General features: G+C 34.7%; 1 protein-coding gene across 3 annotated transcripts in view; it reads left to right on the forward strand.

Moving 5' to 3' along the window:
- Positions 1–18,128, forward strand: part of PSME4 (proteasome activator subunit 4) — a 110,799-nt gene that overhangs the window by 51,147 nt on the left and 41,524 nt on the right. For all 3 annotated transcript variants that reach the window (XM_035001565.1, XM_035001567.1, XM_035001566.1), the window contains exons 11-21: positions 2,176–2,362; positions 3,123–3,212; positions 3,978–4,042; positions 4,315–4,465; positions 6,277–6,375; positions 6,596–6,665; positions 7,524–7,591; positions 8,705–8,920; positions 9,524–9,681; positions 10,326–10,421; positions 17,580–17,635. In XM_035001565.1, coding sequence (XP_034857456.1) covers positions 2,176–2,362; positions 3,123–3,212; positions 3,978–4,042; positions 4,315–4,465; positions 6,277–6,375; positions 6,596–6,665; positions 7,524–7,591; positions 8,705–8,920; positions 9,524–9,681; positions 10,326–10,421; positions 17,580–17,635 — 1,256 coding nt within the window. The remainder of the gene's footprint in view (positions 1–2,175; positions 2,363–3,122; positions 3,213–3,977; positions 4,043–4,314; positions 4,466–6,276; positions 6,376–6,595; positions 6,666–7,523; positions 7,592–8,704; positions 8,921–9,523; positions 9,682–10,325; positions 10,422–17,579; positions 17,636–18,128) is intronic.

An 18,128-nucleotide genomic window follows, 5' to 3' on the forward strand; every position in this document is an offset into this window, starting at 1 on the left:
GGGGCTCCATTATTTATAAATTTGAGTTGCTTACAATATCTTGCCCTGTCCTCATTGCCATAAGTATTCAAGTTAAGTTGTACCTCATTTTCCAAACCTATCCCTTTCTGTGTGCACTTTGTGGGCACGGAAACTTCCAGCACAGATAACTTCATTAGGAAATGAAATGGGGAAGTTAGGCATTTTCTACTGGAACCTCCAGTGTTCTTTGCTCTTTGGCCTCCTTGTGGTAGCAGAAGCTAACAGTTCAGTGGCAGGTCCCTTGATGTTTCCTGTTGAGGAGAGACTTGCCTCTAGGGAGGGACTTCAGCTTCTTGCATAGTTAAAATTTTGAAGATTGGAGTGTTTTGGTATTTCTTGGCTTTCCCTTTGTTTTGCCTTATTTTAATGTTTTCTAGCTGATGAATTATGAATAGTGAGATACATTTTGAGTAGAAAGAACAAAGCTTACAAATACAAGTAAATGATGAATCAGTGAACTCTTATCTCTGAAACTAGTAATACATATGTTAATTAATTGAATTTAAATAAAGTTAAATTAAAATAAATACAAGTAAAATTATCCATATTTTTCTTGAGTTTTCAATTTCTGGACAAATTTAATAGCATATTGAGTGATACATGCTTAGCCAAGAGAAATATTTTGAAGGTTTTTTTCTTCTATAAAAGCAAAAGTCCTTTGGGGCACCAGGGTGACTTAGTTAAGAGTCTGACTCAGGTCATGATCTCAGGGTCGTGAGATCAAGCCCTGCCTTGGGCTTCATGCTTGGTGGGGAGCCTGCTTAAGATTCTCACTCTCTCTCTCTCTTTCTCTCTCTCTCTCTGTCTTTCTCTCCCTCCTCCCGCCCCCTCCTTGCCTCCCCTTCTACCCCTTCCCTGTGCGTATGTGCTCTCTCTCTCCTCTTAAAAAAAAAAAGCAGAAGTCCTTGAGAAAGTAAAGATGTAGATAATAAATTCTAGGTCCTGAGTTTTGTATCTTCTAAGGACAGCCTCTGTTAAAGAGCTGGTTTGCTTTCTTCACCTTTTAAAGCATAGGCTTGGTTGTTTTTTTATTCTGATTATAAATGCTTTTTTCCTACTTATAATGAAATTTCCCTTATTTTTTCTGCATAAGAGAAATTTAAAATGACTGCATTTTAGATTTTTGTCCCCCTACAGGATAGACTCTTAAAAATGAAATTGCTGTGTGAATGCTCTTTTTTTTTTTTAAAGATTTTATTTATTTATTTTGACAGACAGAGAGAGAGGGAACACAAGCAGGGGGTGTGGGAGAGGGAGAAGCAGGCTTCCCACCGAGCAGAGAGCCCAATGCGGGGCTCGATCCCAGGACCCTGGGATCGCGACCTGAGCCGAAGGCTGACGCCCAATGACTGAACCACCCAGGCACCCCTGTGTGAATGTTCTTGGCTTGTCTTTTACTTGCTGGTCAAAGATTGTATTTGTATTATTCTCCCTAGTTTATTCATAGTTTCAGGAATCTTCTCATATGTTTCTAGAGCTGATGTCCAATTTTAAAATACCAGTTTTTTAAAAAGTGTAAAGTAGGAGACATTTCAGCGTTTTAGTAAAGATTGTTTTTTCGATAAGAGGGAAGAATAGGGGGCGCCTGGGTGGCTCAGTCATTAAGCATCTGCCTTCAGCTCGGGTCATGGTCCCCGGGTCCTGGGATCAAGCCCCACATTGGGCTTCCTGCTCTGCGGGAAGCCTGCTTCTCCCTCTCCCACTCCCCCTGCTTGTGTTCCCTCTCTCGCTGTGTCTCTCTCTGTCAAATAAATAAATAAAATCTTTAAAAAAAAAAAAAGGAAGATTAAGATAGTTGTCACTTGTTATTCCTGAATTCTAATAATCGCTGACCATTAGGTTAGAGTTAGTCATATTGGAATGTGGAAGTGGATTCAGATGGCTGAAATAATGCAAAATCTACCAGTTTATGTTCTTTTACACTGTGGAATTTGCAAGGAGAAAGGCGGTGAGGGGGTAGGGGAAACGTGCCTTTTCTTTGTGTGTGTGATTCTGTTAACTTTGAAAGCAGATATTCACTCAAAATATTCTGCTAGCTAGCAGCCTTAAGGCCAACAGGCAGTTTATGAATTTGGTAGATTTAATGTATTGTGCATGTTTATCTGTGATGGAACTGGGTTTTTTTGTTTATTTTTTCCTGTTTTCAAACTGTAGAACGTATCCTGCACTAGAGACTTTAACAGAACCTCACCAGCTCACAGCTACTTTAAGTTGTGTAATTGGAGTAGCCCGAAGTTTGGTATCAGGTGGCAAATGGTTTCCTGAAGGTCCAACACACATGCTACCTCTGTTGATGAGAGCATTGCCTGGGGTGGATCCAAATGACTTTAGTAAATGCATGGTAAGCATATTTATTATTCTGTTTTGTGTCTGAGTTCTAATTGTGTGAATAGACATCCTTTTAAGTTTTGTTCAAATACTCTTTAGAACATAGTTCAATGTAAGCTTTGTTAATGGTAAAGAGTTATATCCTAGATGCCCAAGTTTAGATCTTTGGATGGTTAGTTGATCTATATGTCATCCGTTGTAAGTAATTTGCCATAATCTGGATACATTTAATGATCATAAGATATTTTGAAGCTCATTATATATTTACTATTTTCCTTGAGCAAAGACATTAAAAATCTTAGCATATGATCATTTGTACTTCTTCTGTCCACACTGGTGACAGGGGGCATGATAAAAGCTGCTGGGTGCAAAATGCCAGGTCCCATTTTATACACACATCTCCTGACTTAAAGCATTGCTCATCTTCCCTCTTGCCCGATCTCGCTTTTTGCTTCAGCATATTCTGTTTATCCTTGGTTAATGTTGCATCTTTAGCGGGGGTGCAAAGTAACTTTTCATTGACAGAAGGTTAGAGAACATTGTGCTTAAACCTAATAACTATGAAAATAAATTTAGTATAACTTCATTACTAACATAACAGCTGCTTAATTGTGAGGAACCTTAAAATGTTCAATTCTAAGTGAAAACTTTCCACAATTGTGGGATTTCCCTCAAAATAATTTATTTGGGTACTTTATTGTAGCTTATGGTATACTTGTATTTTTGAACTATAGTTACATAATTAATGTTAAATTTTTTGGATCTTCCCACAGATCACATTCCAGTTCATAGCAACATTTTCCACTCTGGTGCCTTTAGTAGATTGTTCATCTGTACTACAAGAAAGAAATGACCTCACAGAAGTAAGAATGCTTTCTGCTTGTAAAAGGATTGGTTAACTGAGTTATAACTCTTATTGTAAATGCATAGTAATATTTGATAGTTTAAATACTAGTAGTTTAAAATTACTATTTTGTGACTAAAATGATATAAATGGAGGACCAGGTCATTGGTAAGATAGTCTGGCAGAGCACCCACCAAACGACATAGGTCAAAAATAGGCTATTTTTGTAAACAACTGATACCAAGAGGTATATTTCAATTTTTTGTCACTTTTAATTTTTTGTTAAGCGGAGATGGTGGGGGTTTTTTTTGTTTGTTGGTTTGGTTTGGTTTTGGGTTTTCTGGTTTTTTGAGCTTAAGAATAAATTTGTTGAGGTGATTGACATCTAATGAACAGACATTTTCTTCATTACTGACTGGTTCTTTTAGAACTATTTTCTTTATTGTAAATATGTTTCTACTTGACTTTTGTCATTTGGATGTTCAAGTAGTAGGAGAGAATCCTGTATGCATACACCAGAAGCTTGAAAACTGTAGTTGATAAAGATGGCTGTTTGACTTCTGTTTGGGGCTCTTATAAAATATGTTAAATACTTTTTACTTTGGTTCCTGGAAAGTAGTAGGTTGAGTTATTCTAAATTGACACACGGTTATGGTGCTATTTCTCACCATACTCACTATAATAATATAGTGTTAAATCTATTTTATAGGCCGTAATTGAGTTTTAATAGTTCCGAGAAAAATTCAAGGACTGTTTTTAATTTTTCTCCATTGAAATGTTGTAGGTGGAACGAGAACTTTGTTCGGCCACAGCTGAATTTGAGGATTTCGTCTTACAATTTATGGACAGGTGAGTATGTACCCCAGGCCCGCCCTTTATTAGACATTCAGAGATGACTGTCCTGTCCCAGCAACTTCAGTCTCTCTATGTTGCAGCCTGTACATAGCCAGTGTCCCGGGACTGAGCACCTGAAGTTACAAAAAGACAATTGATAGTGAGCCATGCCCAAATGGAATAGCTCTCATTTGAATAGGCATGACAGTGGAGACTTAGGTAATCATCATCGAAAACATGAAACTAGTTTTTAGTTGCTAAACTTATACTTTCTTTGGATTGTTTAGATGTTTTGGACTTATAGAAAGTAGCACATTGGAGCAAACAAGAGAAGAGACGGAAACTGAGAAAATGACTCACTTGGAGAGTTTGGTCGAATTAGGCCTGTCTTCTACATTTAGTACAATCCTCACACAATGTTCCAAAGAAATATTTATGGTAAGAGTCGCATTGCTGCAAAAAATTAAATCCCAGTCTTGTAGGTTTTTTTGTGTGTGTTTTAAAAATTGAAGTTACGGGGAGCCTGGGTGGCTCAGTCGTTAAGCGTCTGCCTTCGGCTCAGGTCATGATCCCAGGGTCCTGGGATCGAGCCCCGCATCGGGCTCCCTTCTCGGTGGGAAGCCTGCTTCTCCCTCTCCCACTTGCCCTGCTGTGTTCCCTCTCTCGCTGGGTCTCTGTCAAATAAATAAATAAAAATTTTTTTTAAATAAAAATTGAAGTTACTTAGGTATTATGCCATTTATCCTTTTTCTCATACTAAACTTCAAGAAAGATAAACAGTGGATTCTCATTATATTTGCACATTTCATATTTGCAAATTCATCTGCTTACTAAAATGTATTTGTAATCCCCAAATCAGTACTCATGGTGCTCTCGTGCAGACGTGTAAATGTAGCAAAAAATGTGAGTTCCTGGCTGAGGTTGAATAAGGTGACATGCTCTGCTTTCTTGTTTCAGCTCTGATGTAAACACACTTTTGAGTCTATTTAGTGCCCGGTTTTCCACATTGTATGCTTTTTGTTGGGAATTTTGCTGTTTAAAATGGCCCACAAGAGTAGTGCCGCAGTACTGTCTAGTGTTGTAAGCATAAGAGAATTGTGATGTGCCTCCCAGAAAATAACATGTTTTAGATAAGCTTTATTCAGGCATGAGTTACAGTGCTGTTGGCTGACTTCAATGTTAATGAAACAATATATATTAAATACACATAAAACAAAATTATAAAATTTTATCAGTTGATGAAAACGTAAGCAGAGACTTGTATTAGCTTAATCCTGTATTGCCCTGAGGAAGAGTGATTCGGTATTTGCTAATTCAGTGCTCGCAGCAGCTTTAGAGAATATACTACATACAACAAGAATCGACTGTATTGTTTTAATCAATTAAATACTGTTTGGGAGAAAAGTTTTGGAATTTGTTTATGCCATCACGTAATAGAAATTAAATCCCTAAATATAAAAATCTGGCAAGCTATAATGAATGGGAATTGGTGTGTCCTCATAAGACATTCTGTAAACATTCCCTTACTCAGTATTGGTTGACCCCTGTTATGTACAGTGTGGTCTTTAAGACCAGACTTTACTTCCATTTTTGTTTCTTCTCCCTTCATCTGAGATTATGACTGTTCAATATGTTTATCCTGATTAAAAGCTAAACTGCTTTACAGCTGCATGAAATATTTTCTGAGATTATGTTAGTATAAAGAAATGAACATAAATAATCTCATTGAGCCAAAATCTTTTGAAAGGAGTTGTGGATTAACAATCCTGAAAATTATAAACATCTAGAGCTCTTTCTTTCATTTAGCAATTAAGTTGAAATTCTGTGACATGATTGTAAAATTAGACTGCTCCAGGTCTTTTAGAGTAGAGATAAATGTTTCTAGTTTGTAGTTGTCAAAATAACAAAGTCTAAATGTTAGATAATCCAAAACCTTCCCTTTGTTACATTGGATTAGGCAACAAGATAATTTGCATTTACTTCCAGCAGCTGTAGTTTTGTATTTAATTTTTCTGTAGCAAATAAAATCTTGTGCCTAAAATGCACATTAGGGTCTTGTGCAAAAGATTGTTCATAGATCTTGATGTAACATCAATAAGCAAATCTTTGTAAAATTCAGATGGTTAAAAATTTCCTACTTGGTTATTTTTAGTTTTAGTCCGACTCTCATTTTCTTTCATGTTTCATAAGATGTTTAAGTTTCTTAAAAATGCTGATAAGACCTTTTCACTTCTTACATATCTTAACAGGTGGCCCTTCAGAAGGTTTTTAATTTTTCTATTTCGCATATATTTGAAACAAGAGTAGCAGGCCGCATGGTGGCAGACATGTGCCGAGCTGCTGTAAAGGTGAGTTTGGGGTTTTTGGACTGATGAATTAATGAGTCAGTAACCAACAGGTTTATATGGTTAATTCTTTTATACATGCTTTTTATACTTAAAATACATTATTCTTTCAGTAGCAGTTTACAACCCTTATTTGCCTCTGAAAATAGTGTCAGGGTATACTTTGTGACTGTTGAATATTCATGGCCTTCCAAAAAATTTATGTATACAAATATGTTTTCAGTGCTGCCCAGAGGAGTCTTTGAAGTTATTTGTTCCCCACTGCTGCAATGTTATAACTCAGCTTACAATGAGTAAGTCATAAGGTTATTATTCTGTATTTTTAATTTTAGGTAATAAAATTTTGTTTTTGTTTCTAGAACTCTGTTGGTGAAAAAAGATTCTACAAGCTGTGCAATATTTTAATTTTGTAGTTTGGGGCAGGGATTGCTCGAATTAAGGTGTCATCCAGGTGACAGCTTAGAAATTTTACTTTATTAAATTAGTATTTTCATACATGTAAGAACCATGTAGAGGTTGCCATAAAAACATATCAATTTGTGAGATGTGGAGGAGCAGGTGCCCTGATTTGATGTGTTTATTTTCTTGAAAATTGAATTTTCACCTCCTCTGGAGCAAGTTCAGCTTCATGAAAAAGGAATGAGACTTTTCTCAGCAGTTAGAGATACTGAAGACAAATATTAAAAAATGATGCATTTAGCCATCAAAAAAAAAAAATGAAATCTTGCCATTTGCAACGACGTGGATGGAACTAGAGGGTATTATGCTAAGGGAGATAAGTCAATCAGAGAAAGACATGTATCATATGATCTCACTGATAATGTGGAATTTGAGAAACAAGACGAGAGGATCATAGGGGAAGAGAGGGGAAAATGAAACAAGACGAAACCAGAAAGGGAGACAAACCATAAGAGACTCTTAATCTCAGGAAACAAACTGAGGGTTGCTGGAGGGGAGAGGGGTAGAGGGATGGGGGGCTGGGTGATGGACATTGGGGAGGGTATGTGCTATGGTGAGCACTGTGAATTGTTTAAGACTGATGAATCACAGACCTGTACCCCTGAAACATACATTTTATGTTAATAAAAAAAAAAGATGCATTTAGTTGGATGCATAGTTCTTTTTCCCTGATACTGTTTTGCCATTTTTAGATGATGATGTATTAAATGAAGAAGAGCTAGATAAGGAATTGCTGTGGAATCTTCAACTTTTGTCTGAGGTATTGTAAATCTTTGTAATAAAGAAATATTACTGTGAAAATGACTTGGTTTTAGAATTTATTTTTTTTAATTGACTTTAAAAAATATGAAAAGTCTGGGGTTTTTTTGTTTTTGTTTTTTTTTAAGATTTTGTTTATTATTTGAGAGAGAGAGAGCATAAGAGAGCACAGGCAGAGGGAGGGGCAGAGGCAGACGGAGAGGGAGAAGCAGGGAGCCCAACACGGTCACTCCCAAGACTCTGGGATCATGACCTGAGTTGAAGGTAGACGCTTAATTGACTGAGCGACCCAGGTGCCCCAGTTTCTTTGTTTTTTGTTTTTTTTAAGTAGGCTTCATGCCCAGCGTGGAGCCCAGTGCACAGGGCTTGAACTCATAGCGCTGAGATCAAGACCTGAGCTGAGATCAGGAGTTTGGATGTTTAACCAACTGAGCCACCCACGTACCCCAAAGATTTATTTATTTATTTAAGTGATCTCTACACCCAATGTGGGTCTTGAACTCATGACCCCAGAATTAAGAGTCGCATGCTCAACTGACTGAGCCAACCAGGCTCCCTGATACTGAAAAGTCCTTAGTTTTAGATTTTCTTTATATAGCTACAAAAAGTCAGATAATGGCATTTTCTTGTTATCAAGGGAGTGTGATAATTGTTGATGACTTCATGTGCAGCGCTGTAATTTTTACTGATTAATTCTGATACTAGTAACTCATTAATTGAAAATTTTATCAGATTTGGCAGTTCCTTTTTTTTTTCTCTCCATTTTCTCTCTCTCTCTCCATAAATTTGGCTATCAGTTAAACATTTTCCTTTATGGGTTGGTTCACCAACAAACAGAGAGCTCCAATTAAGTTTTGTCTCTTTGAGGAGATAGATTCTTTGAAAAGGATGGTACTGTGGCATATAAGGGCCTGAATTCAGAGAATTTGTTTTGATCTTAAGAAAGAATTGTAAGAATATACTTAAAATGACAATTCTAAAATGAATTAAAGTCATTTTAAGAAACACTTATTATTTTAGGCTACTTTAGTAGCTTAAACATTGTTCGTTGCAGTAATTATTGATTCTTAATCTTATCACCAAAATATCCTCAACTGTTTTTTTCCTCTTTTAGATTACTCGAGTGGATGGGAAGAAGTTGCTTCTTTATAGGGAGCAGCTAGTAAAGATTCTCCAAAGAACCCTCCATCTAACCTGTAAGCAGGGTTACACTCTGTCTTGTAACCTTTTGCATCACCTCCTCCGTTCTACTACACTTATCTACCCGACAGAGTACTGCAGTGTGCCGGGTGGCTTTGACAAGCCTCCTTCCGAATACTTTCCTATCAAGGCAAGCATTTTCAGTAATTAAGAATTCAAGTACATATTGGGTTATTTTTCTAAGGATCCAGAGTGGGGTTTTTTTGTGTGTGTGTTGTGTATGAAGGTGTCACTTCTTTATTTTTAAAGTAGATTATTAAAATTATTGGAATGTTTTAAACTTGGGAAGTGTAACATAGCACAGAACAGCCTAGTTTTTTTCTTTTCTGTTTGACTATGAAGTGGGTTGGTATGCTATATGTAGCTTGTATATTCCATATGATTTTATTGGAGAACTCAGTAGCTTTATAAGCTTATTGTTACTCTTACAGTAAACTCATATTTAAGTGGCTCTTCAGGGAGACCTTTTTCTGGAGTGAGAATGAAGGGGTAATGAGTTTTTATGCCTGTTTTTTAGAGAGAAAGGGAGAAAGGGTGGAGAGGGGCAGAGAGAGAATCTTAAGCTGGCTCTATGCCCAGCGTGAGCTGGATATGGACTGGATCTCACAACCCTGAGAGCACAACCACCTGAGCCACCCAGGCGCCCCTTCCTGGAAGACCTTTTAAACTACATGTACATCTTTTTTTTTTTCCAATTTCTCAACTTGCTGAACAAATGTTAACTCTTTTCTAGGACTGGGGTAAGCCAGGGGACTTGTGGAACCTGGGCATCCAGTGGCATGTTCCTTCTTCAGAAGAAGTGGCTTTTGCCTTCTATCTTTTGGACTCTTTTCTTCAGCCTGAGCTCATCAAACTTCAGCACTGTGGTGATGGAGAACTTGAAATGTCTAGGTTCGTTTTCTTTCATAAACACTTAGTGTTGTGTGGTTGCAGATTGAGAAGAATCTTTTTGTGTCTTTCCTTTTCTCTGTGGCATATCTGATGTATTCATTTTCAGTGTGTGTTTCTATCTGCCATACATATAATTAAAAAACCATTTAATATAGTGTATAACAAATTTTGTCATAATACTTAAACCTTTTAAATAGAAAAACTCATTTTTTTTCTAGTTTGCTTTTTGTGACTTTTGCTTAGCAGTTTCACTTGTGCATCTTTTGGGAAGTGTATGGAAATGCCTGTTTTTCTAGATTCAGGTTAGATTTTGGGGGGGTTTTAATTTATTTTTGTAATAATATTTTGTAATATTATTTTGTAATAATATTTTGTGATAATATTTTGTAATTCAGTTGCTGTTATTTCTGATTATTTAGAGCCTGTTTAATCATAAGTAGGTCTGTACCGTATTACCAGTATAAATACCTGTTTATTACCTTGTATTATTAAGTGGGTAAACTGAAGACATTTGCCATTTCTTGGCCTTAATTTTGTATATCCCCACTTAAGGTTCTTGTACTTCATCCTAGACTCTCCAAGGCCTTTTGTTAACAGGGATTTAGAGTCTTCTAAAATATGAAAATACCTTTTATCTTTTCCAGAGATGATGTTCTACAGAGTCTGACTATAGTGCACAATTGTTTAATTGGCTCAGGAAACCTCCTACCTCCATTGAAAGGAGAGCCGGTTACTAACTTGTAAGTAAAAATAACTACTTTACATATTTTGCTGTTTTGCCATTTGGCATATATTTTAAGTCTTAGTCACATAATGAGTCACTGGTTTTATTATTGGTGTTGTTTCTGTATCACTTTAACCTTTTTGTCATTATTAGGCCAAAAATACCTGAGGCAGAATTTAGGTCTCTAAACTTTAAGGCTTCAATCAGATTTTCATGTGGTACCAGGATAGGATAATTTTGAATGTTAATCAGTTTATAAATATTGATACTAAGTTCATCCTTTAGTTTCTGAGTTAAGATAAATACTCTTTTTGTCTGCAATCAGTGTTCATTAGGGATTTTATAGGAAAAATCTGCGTATTTTTAATATTAAAATTTGTTAAGTATAACTTATTTTGAGCTTTTAAATTGTACTAAGTTGCTTTTATGAATTTAAGTGCTTTTCAGACTATTACAATTTTGAATGAATGCCTTGATTTAGTCCATTGTTAGCACAGTCATTTAAGTTGAAAAAAATTGAGCTTAAATGAAATCAGCAATATGTAACGTGAGCTCAGTTATTTAGTAGTGAGATGCTAGTTTCAGGCCTAGTTTCAGTATACTGCCTTAGATCATTTTCTCTCAACATCAACATCTCATTGCTGAGCAAGTTCATGAAAATCACATAAAAATGAGTAAGTAACCCCTGCCCCCTCAAAAAACACAGAGAATTATTTGTTGATTTGCAAGACAAATCTTAAAAACTTCAAGGAGTGGTTTTAAAATGTGGCTTGCTTATCTTTCCCCATATTTTGTATAATCATTGTTTGGAGTCATGCTTTCTTATGATTCCCACTTAGTTCACTCTAGAAACTGTTTGTAAGGCATTGAACTTTAGATTGCTCGTTAGATTTGAGAGGGGGAAGTAGGTTCATCTCAGGTAAGGAAATCTGTTTTAAGTTTGTCTAGGGATTTGCTGAGTTCTTTAAAAGTACTTTTGGTTTTCATCAGTATTATAGTTTGATTTAGGGACAGTTTTACCAAAAGTCATCTTTGTTAAGAGAGATTGATTTTAAACATTATTTAAAAATGAGAGACTTACAAAAATGGTTTTGATTTTCCTCATGATCTTAACAGTGTATAATATAGTAAGAATTGAACTCTTATGGCATGCTGAAAACCTGTTTTGTACATAACAGATTTATTACATCAGTAAATTTAATTCTGCTTGAACATGTTGACATTGAGAAATATGGTAATTTAATCCAATAAGAGCCAAAGCATGTATCTTCTGTATATATGATTAGAAGATTTTTAGTTTTGAGTGATCCTTAGGATGCACCGCTGAAGGGTCCACTCAGGAGGCTGAGAGGTTTCTGTTGCGGTTTGTATCAGTACGAGCATATTTATGCCATGTGCACTACACTAGTGAGTTGAAGCAAGGTCTTTATCACTTTGAAATAAAAGCACATCAAGAAAAAAGTTCCTTATATTTGGTTATGATAAAACCAGTTAGGTTTGTAAATAATGAAATGCATTTTCAGTAAGGAAAAGAATACCATGTTATAAACATTTTATGAATGCCATGGACATTATAAGCCTTAAAATTGATCCTGAGAGTATCCTTCGTAGGTTTTTCCCAGAAAAGTTGAGAAGGAAAGGTAATTTAGACTGAAAAGTTTTGTGTTTCAGAATTTTCACTTTCGGAGTGAAAATTTAATATAATAAGACATAATGAAGTAATACAAAATTGCATTTACTCTAAATATATAATGTTCATATATTTTAATAACTTAAAAGTAGAAATATGAAATGTTTTCTGGTATATTTAGTAATACATAATAAATAAAATACAGAATGAAAACTTCATTTGTTTTTAATCATTGAACCATACACATTTTTAGGACTGTTTTTCTATAGTTAGCAGGGATAATGATTATACAAAGTAGAATCAAAGATTAATGAGCACCCCTTTGCCTTTGAATCGCCAAACAGGGGGTTAATAAAGTCTTTCCTGGACTTTTAAATAATTTGTAACAGAATCCTTTCCTTTAAAACCAATTTCTTACTGATAGCTCCTTCATCTGAAATCTTAACTTATTTTTACATTTTCTTTATATAACATCTCAACTTTTTTTTGCAGATAGCAAATTAGTTCTCACTAAAGTATCATAAAATAAAGTTAGCTTTTTAAATCTCAGAAATGCTGATTCTAATATAGGTCTATAATGTTAAAATTTCTAAATGTAAATTGATTTGAAAAAGCTAATCGGGTGCCTGGCTGGCTCAGTCAGAGGAGCGTGCAACTCTTGATCCTCGGGGTCTTGAGTTCGATCCCCACATGGGTATAGAGATTACTTAAATAAATAAAAAGAAAAACTAATCAAATAATTTCAATTTTGTGCCATTGTTCTATAATAAGTCATACATCCTAGTGTGAAGAAAGAATATCTGTAGCATAATTCTTGGAGATTATTAGCAGCTGGTCTTAATAGGGAAATAGAGTAAAATATATCAGGTGGGGGAGAAAAGGAAACATATAATTGTGACAAGTTCATTAGTTAGTGTAATGCCTAAGGTGTCTGAGGAAGTCACTCTTGTTAATAACAAACAATTTGGCTGTGGTATTGTGGGACATTACGTATTTTCTGAAATACCAGACCAGTTTTTGGAAGCACATAGCAACTCAGTTTTCTTTAAAATTAGTCTTATATTTTTCTTATATATAAATCTCAATTAGGTAAAAACATTCTAGCTGCTTAATTTTTTTGGTCAGATCTTTCAGTCTTAAGTTTGCCTTGCACATGTGTTAGTAGTATTTGTCCTCTGGAAAATTGCAATAATGAGAAACTGGAAACTTGGTTCAGTTCTGAGTTTTCCTGTAAGAAAATCTAATTTAGTTCCTAGTAGAATATATGGCTTAGTCTTAGAATCCCATTGTTGAGGTAAATGGCTACTAAATGTGCAAACCAATTTTATGTGCTTTGTGTTAGAGACTGACAAAATATAAAAACTTAGGTGAGTTGATTGTCGTAAGTAGAAAGTAAATGATGTACCTCATGGTATCTTCATTGTACTTTTTTTGGCCTTTGGCAATGTAGGATTACTAAATATCTTGTTGTATACATTATAAATTTTACTGTTTTAGAGGATGGGTAAAATAGGGTCCCTTGAGGGTAATTAAGTGTAAATTTCTTTAATACAGTTTGAATTTTTGGCAGTTTTGTCAGATACCAAGGTTGCTGAATTAATCTTAAAATGGAACCTCTCTATTTTGCTGTTGGAACCTTTAGTTAATGATTTAATAGAAATATGTGTGGTATAGTTTATACTCCTAGTTCTACCTTTATAGATGTGGAAGTTGGATTATGTCTTTGCAGGGTCATACAGGAATTTTGGACACTTGCCTTTAATCCTGAAATTGTCATTAATTTCTACTTTTGCAGTCCACTCTTTATAATCTTTTAGGTCTAACCAGCTGTCACAGGATGCAAAAAACTAACATCTATAAAAACAGGGTTACTCAAGGTAGAGGAGTCACCATTTTTCATCTCCAATATTTCTTCTTTACTTTTGTGCCCCTTTCCTCTGATAGATCTGTTAAAGCCATTCTTAGTTAAATCATTCTTAGGATCTCAGCTTATACTAACTTCTCAGGCAAAGAAAACTTCATAGTTAAGGTCTAAGAGTTGAGACCATTTCATTAATATGTGAAAGGATGTGTTGTTCTGCGATGAGGGGCAGGGCTAGCTAACCTCTCTTGGCACCTCCAGGAAACTACCCAGCTCTGCTGGGGGAGCTGCACACAGAAAAGGAAACAGTTACTACTCCACGGTGAGTAACCCTGTTTTCTCCTTATTTCACCTTCTGACTGTTTTCATTGATTTTTAAAAAGCTTGTGTGTCAGACATGGAAATAGTTCTTATGCTCAGAGTTAATTTTAAACCTAGCAACCTTTTGTTCACATGGTAGAGTAAGAGCCAGCTTTTCATTTGCGTTTATAGCTATTATTGATGCCTAGGATTGAATTGGATAACAGAACACAGAAATAGGCCAATTGTTTCCTGTGAAACACTTGTAACCTTGATTGGAAAACAAAATCTGTTAGTATTAGTGGCTTGGTTTTACACCTTTTATGTTTGCTTTCTTGGGGTGGGGGGAGAGTAGGCCATTCTTCCAGCTGTAGACAAGAAGTATTGTTTGCACTTGTTTCAAGATAGTTCACCTAGCCTTCGTTTGCATATTAGATTTGCATTGTACGTTTTGTTTTTATGTTACTAGTCATTTCTTCCTTTTTCACCATCCTTTCTCTCCCACCAGTGATTATTTTCATAGTTCTGCTTTAATCAAATCTGGAGAAGATTGCCATCTAGTGGTACAAATAACATAGCTGTCACACTTCTAGGTTTTTTTTTTTTTTTTTTGGTGGCACAAATATTGAACACATTTTGTTATAAATTAGGTGCCCTGGTGCTGTCTAGTGCTTTGAAGCTGATTTAACTTTATTATTGTATAAATGGTATTATTTAAAATATGTTGTGTAGGAATTGTCAGAATTTTATTTAGTTCCTGAGGTCAAATTATTACTGTTTATAAAATGGACCAGTGAATGAGAAAAATGAATTTCACTTGTAGTGGGGCAGTGATGGTATTTGATCTAAATTCTGTATATTACTACTAGAGCTTTAAATCAGAACTCACATCTGTAAGTGTTGATGGCACTTTAAATATGTTCAGTTAAGATTCTGTACATAACTAAAAGTGACAAGAGCAGTCTCTAAGTATCAAGGTATAGGGCAGCACACATATATTTAGTGTGGCCACGAAAAGATACAGTCCTGAATCTTACTTGGATAATGGATAGAGATTTCTTTTAGAAAAATATTCTTCTAAAGTCCAGAGGAAATACTTAGTATAAATATGTATTTACACTTGCTGAGAAACATTTAGTGTAAAACCTGTCAATCCAATCAGAGTTTAATTAATTTGTTAGAGAAGAAGGGATCTATTAAAACTGAGTCTTAGATAAATAAACATAAAAGGACTTTGTGATGGATAAGAACAAATAAAGCTGAACTATATGTCTAACCAGATGCCTTTGTACACTTGAGATATGAAAGATGTGTTTTAATTCACGTTTCAAAAGGAAAGCCTAAGCTGGGTTTATTTAAATGTACTTTTTAATACTTCAAAATCCCATATAGGTTGAGATACGTTAAAACACTTGTAAATCAGCAATAATCTTCAGATTTTCTGGTAGGGAAACAGTTCAGAGAGACATGAATTTTAAAAATAAGCATCAAGGCTCTTAGATGAGACTTGCCTTTTTAAATGTGATTACAGAGTTAATAATACTGGTATTACTAGAGTCAGAAAGGCATACAAGCAAAACTTTTCAAATTCCCAACTGGATAGTTTTTTTTTGTTTGATAGTTAGGGTTTTATGTGTGTATACACACACACAGTAAAAATTCAAAATAGCTCACTATAGTGGTTGCTTTTTTATGTTTGTAAGAACAATTTTATGACTAATTAAAATGCATGCTTGGTTCAATATTATTTGGTACTAAGTACAGACTGGGTAAGGTACAGTAGGATTCTTAACTTTACACAACTACTGATGTTTACAGCAGCAGCGAGGAGACATCAACTCTCATGTAATAGCTCATGGCAAGCCTTTTCCTGTGCTGTAATAGGGAAGGAAAGATGAGTGGGTGGGGTTAAAGGTCTTATGCCTTTATGCTTATTACTGTTTGAGCACAGTCTTTTTCTCTTTGATGGTAAAATCTAATTTCAGTAGAGATGTTGGACTCCTTGAAGTTCATTGTAAAGGAATGTGATTTTATTTTTAACTGACTAGATTCTGGATACATATATATTATTTAATCATACACAATTTTACAGAATGCGCAAGTTTGCAAGATGTTGCCAAAGGCTGAAGCTTTATAGAATGAAAACCAAATTTTATGAATTTGAATTTGAACTTCAAAGTCTCTGAAAAACAAATTAGTATTTTATATTATAAAATATAACCATTCTTTGTTTATACTCTGTAGGCTTGGTTTGAAACACGAGACAGTATCGTTGCCATCCTAGGTCCTAGATTATGGTGAGGAACATAGTTAAATAATTGGCAGTTTAGTAATCTTAATATTATTACCCATTTAGATAAATCCAAGAATTCAAAACTACCAAGTATTAAGATAGAGATAACTTGCTTAATTCAACTTAAAAAACTACAATATAGATGGGGGTATATTGATTTAAAAGTAGTTTTTTCTTCGTAACAAGTGCTGTGTAGTTCATGAGTGATGAATAATCAATCACTATAAAATTTCTTTTTATAACTAATTAGCTTTGTATTGGATAAGCTTACCCCATGTTTCCTTGGCATTTGTGCCTGTGTTCTTCCTCTTAGAAAGTCTTATCTTTTTGTTTATAAAAAGTTGTTGAATTGATACTGTATTTTGAAATGTTGAAAATTATATTTTTCATTGAAAAAATTTAGATTTCAGATATAAAGGTTCGTATTCCCTACTAAAATCTGTTCTTACATACCTTAAAAGTGACTTTTAATTGTTTAATGAGTTTAGCTGGGTCTTGTTCTGTTAACGTAATTCTTTGTGGCAGATCTTTAATTAAGAAATGCAGTGTTTTTATACCTCATCATCTTCAAAAGAAAATAATGGCATTTTAACTGCAGGTGTTAGGAGAGAGCAGTTTGGATGGTTTTTCAGAGGAGGGGTAATGATTATTTAAAGAAGTTTGTCTGCTATATATTCTATAATAAAATTTTACTTGAATTTTTGGTGTCCAGTTTTAACCTTTATTATACCATTATAAAGCTGACTTTTCTTTGTATAATTATATATAAAAGTTTATCATCAGACTTAAACTTTTACACTTGAATATTGAATATCATTATTACGTTTATTTGGGTGGTGAATTCTCCCCCATAAAGTCATTAAATTGAATTAACATTTTCTTTAAGATGAATAAGATTGTCCTTACTGAAACAGATAGCATTAATCTTCAGGAGGACAGAGTAGAGAGTTGACGTATTGAAGATGAGAAATCTGTTTATTAAAAGAGCATCATCTTTGTTTTGATTTAAACATTCTAGCAATGACACTTTTCCCTTTAATCCTTCTTATTGGTATTATTAATAAATGCAAGCACTCTTGTTTTTATACAGGGTACCAAGTATGGTGTCATTGGAAGAGACAAAATTGTATACTGGACTTGAATATGGTATGTAAATTCTAATCTGAGTAACTCCTGTGTGGACAGTTTTTGTCAGTTACTCTACAAGAGTTAAAATGGTCAGAGAAAGACAGATACCATATGATTTCACTCATATGTGGAATTTAAGGAACAAAACATGAACATAGGGGAAGGGAAGGAAAAATAAAATAAGATGAAAATAGAGAGGGAGGCAAATCATGAGAGATACAGAACTCCAGGAAACAAACTGAGGGTTGTTGGAGGGGTGGGGGGTGGGGGGAAGGGGTAATTGGGTGATGGGCATTAAGGATGGCATTTGATATAATGAGCACTGGATGTTGTATGCAACTGATGAATCACTAAATTCTACCCTGGTAACTAATAATATAGTATACGTTAACTAAATTGAATTTAAAATAAGGAATTAAAAAAAGAGTTAATACAGCCACTTTGGAAAACAGTATGGAGGTTCCTCAGAAAGTTAAAAATAGAGCTATCCTACAACCCAGCAATTGTACTA

This window comes from Mirounga leonina, unplaced genomic scaffold, assembly GCF_011800145.1.
Source record: "Mirounga leonina isolate KUSES-001 unplaced genomic scaffold, KU_Mleo_1.0 Mir_125, whole genome shotgun sequence".
In the NCBI taxonomy this organism is placed as follows: Eukaryota; Metazoa; Chordata; class Mammalia; order Carnivora; family Phocidae; genus Mirounga; species Mirounga leonina.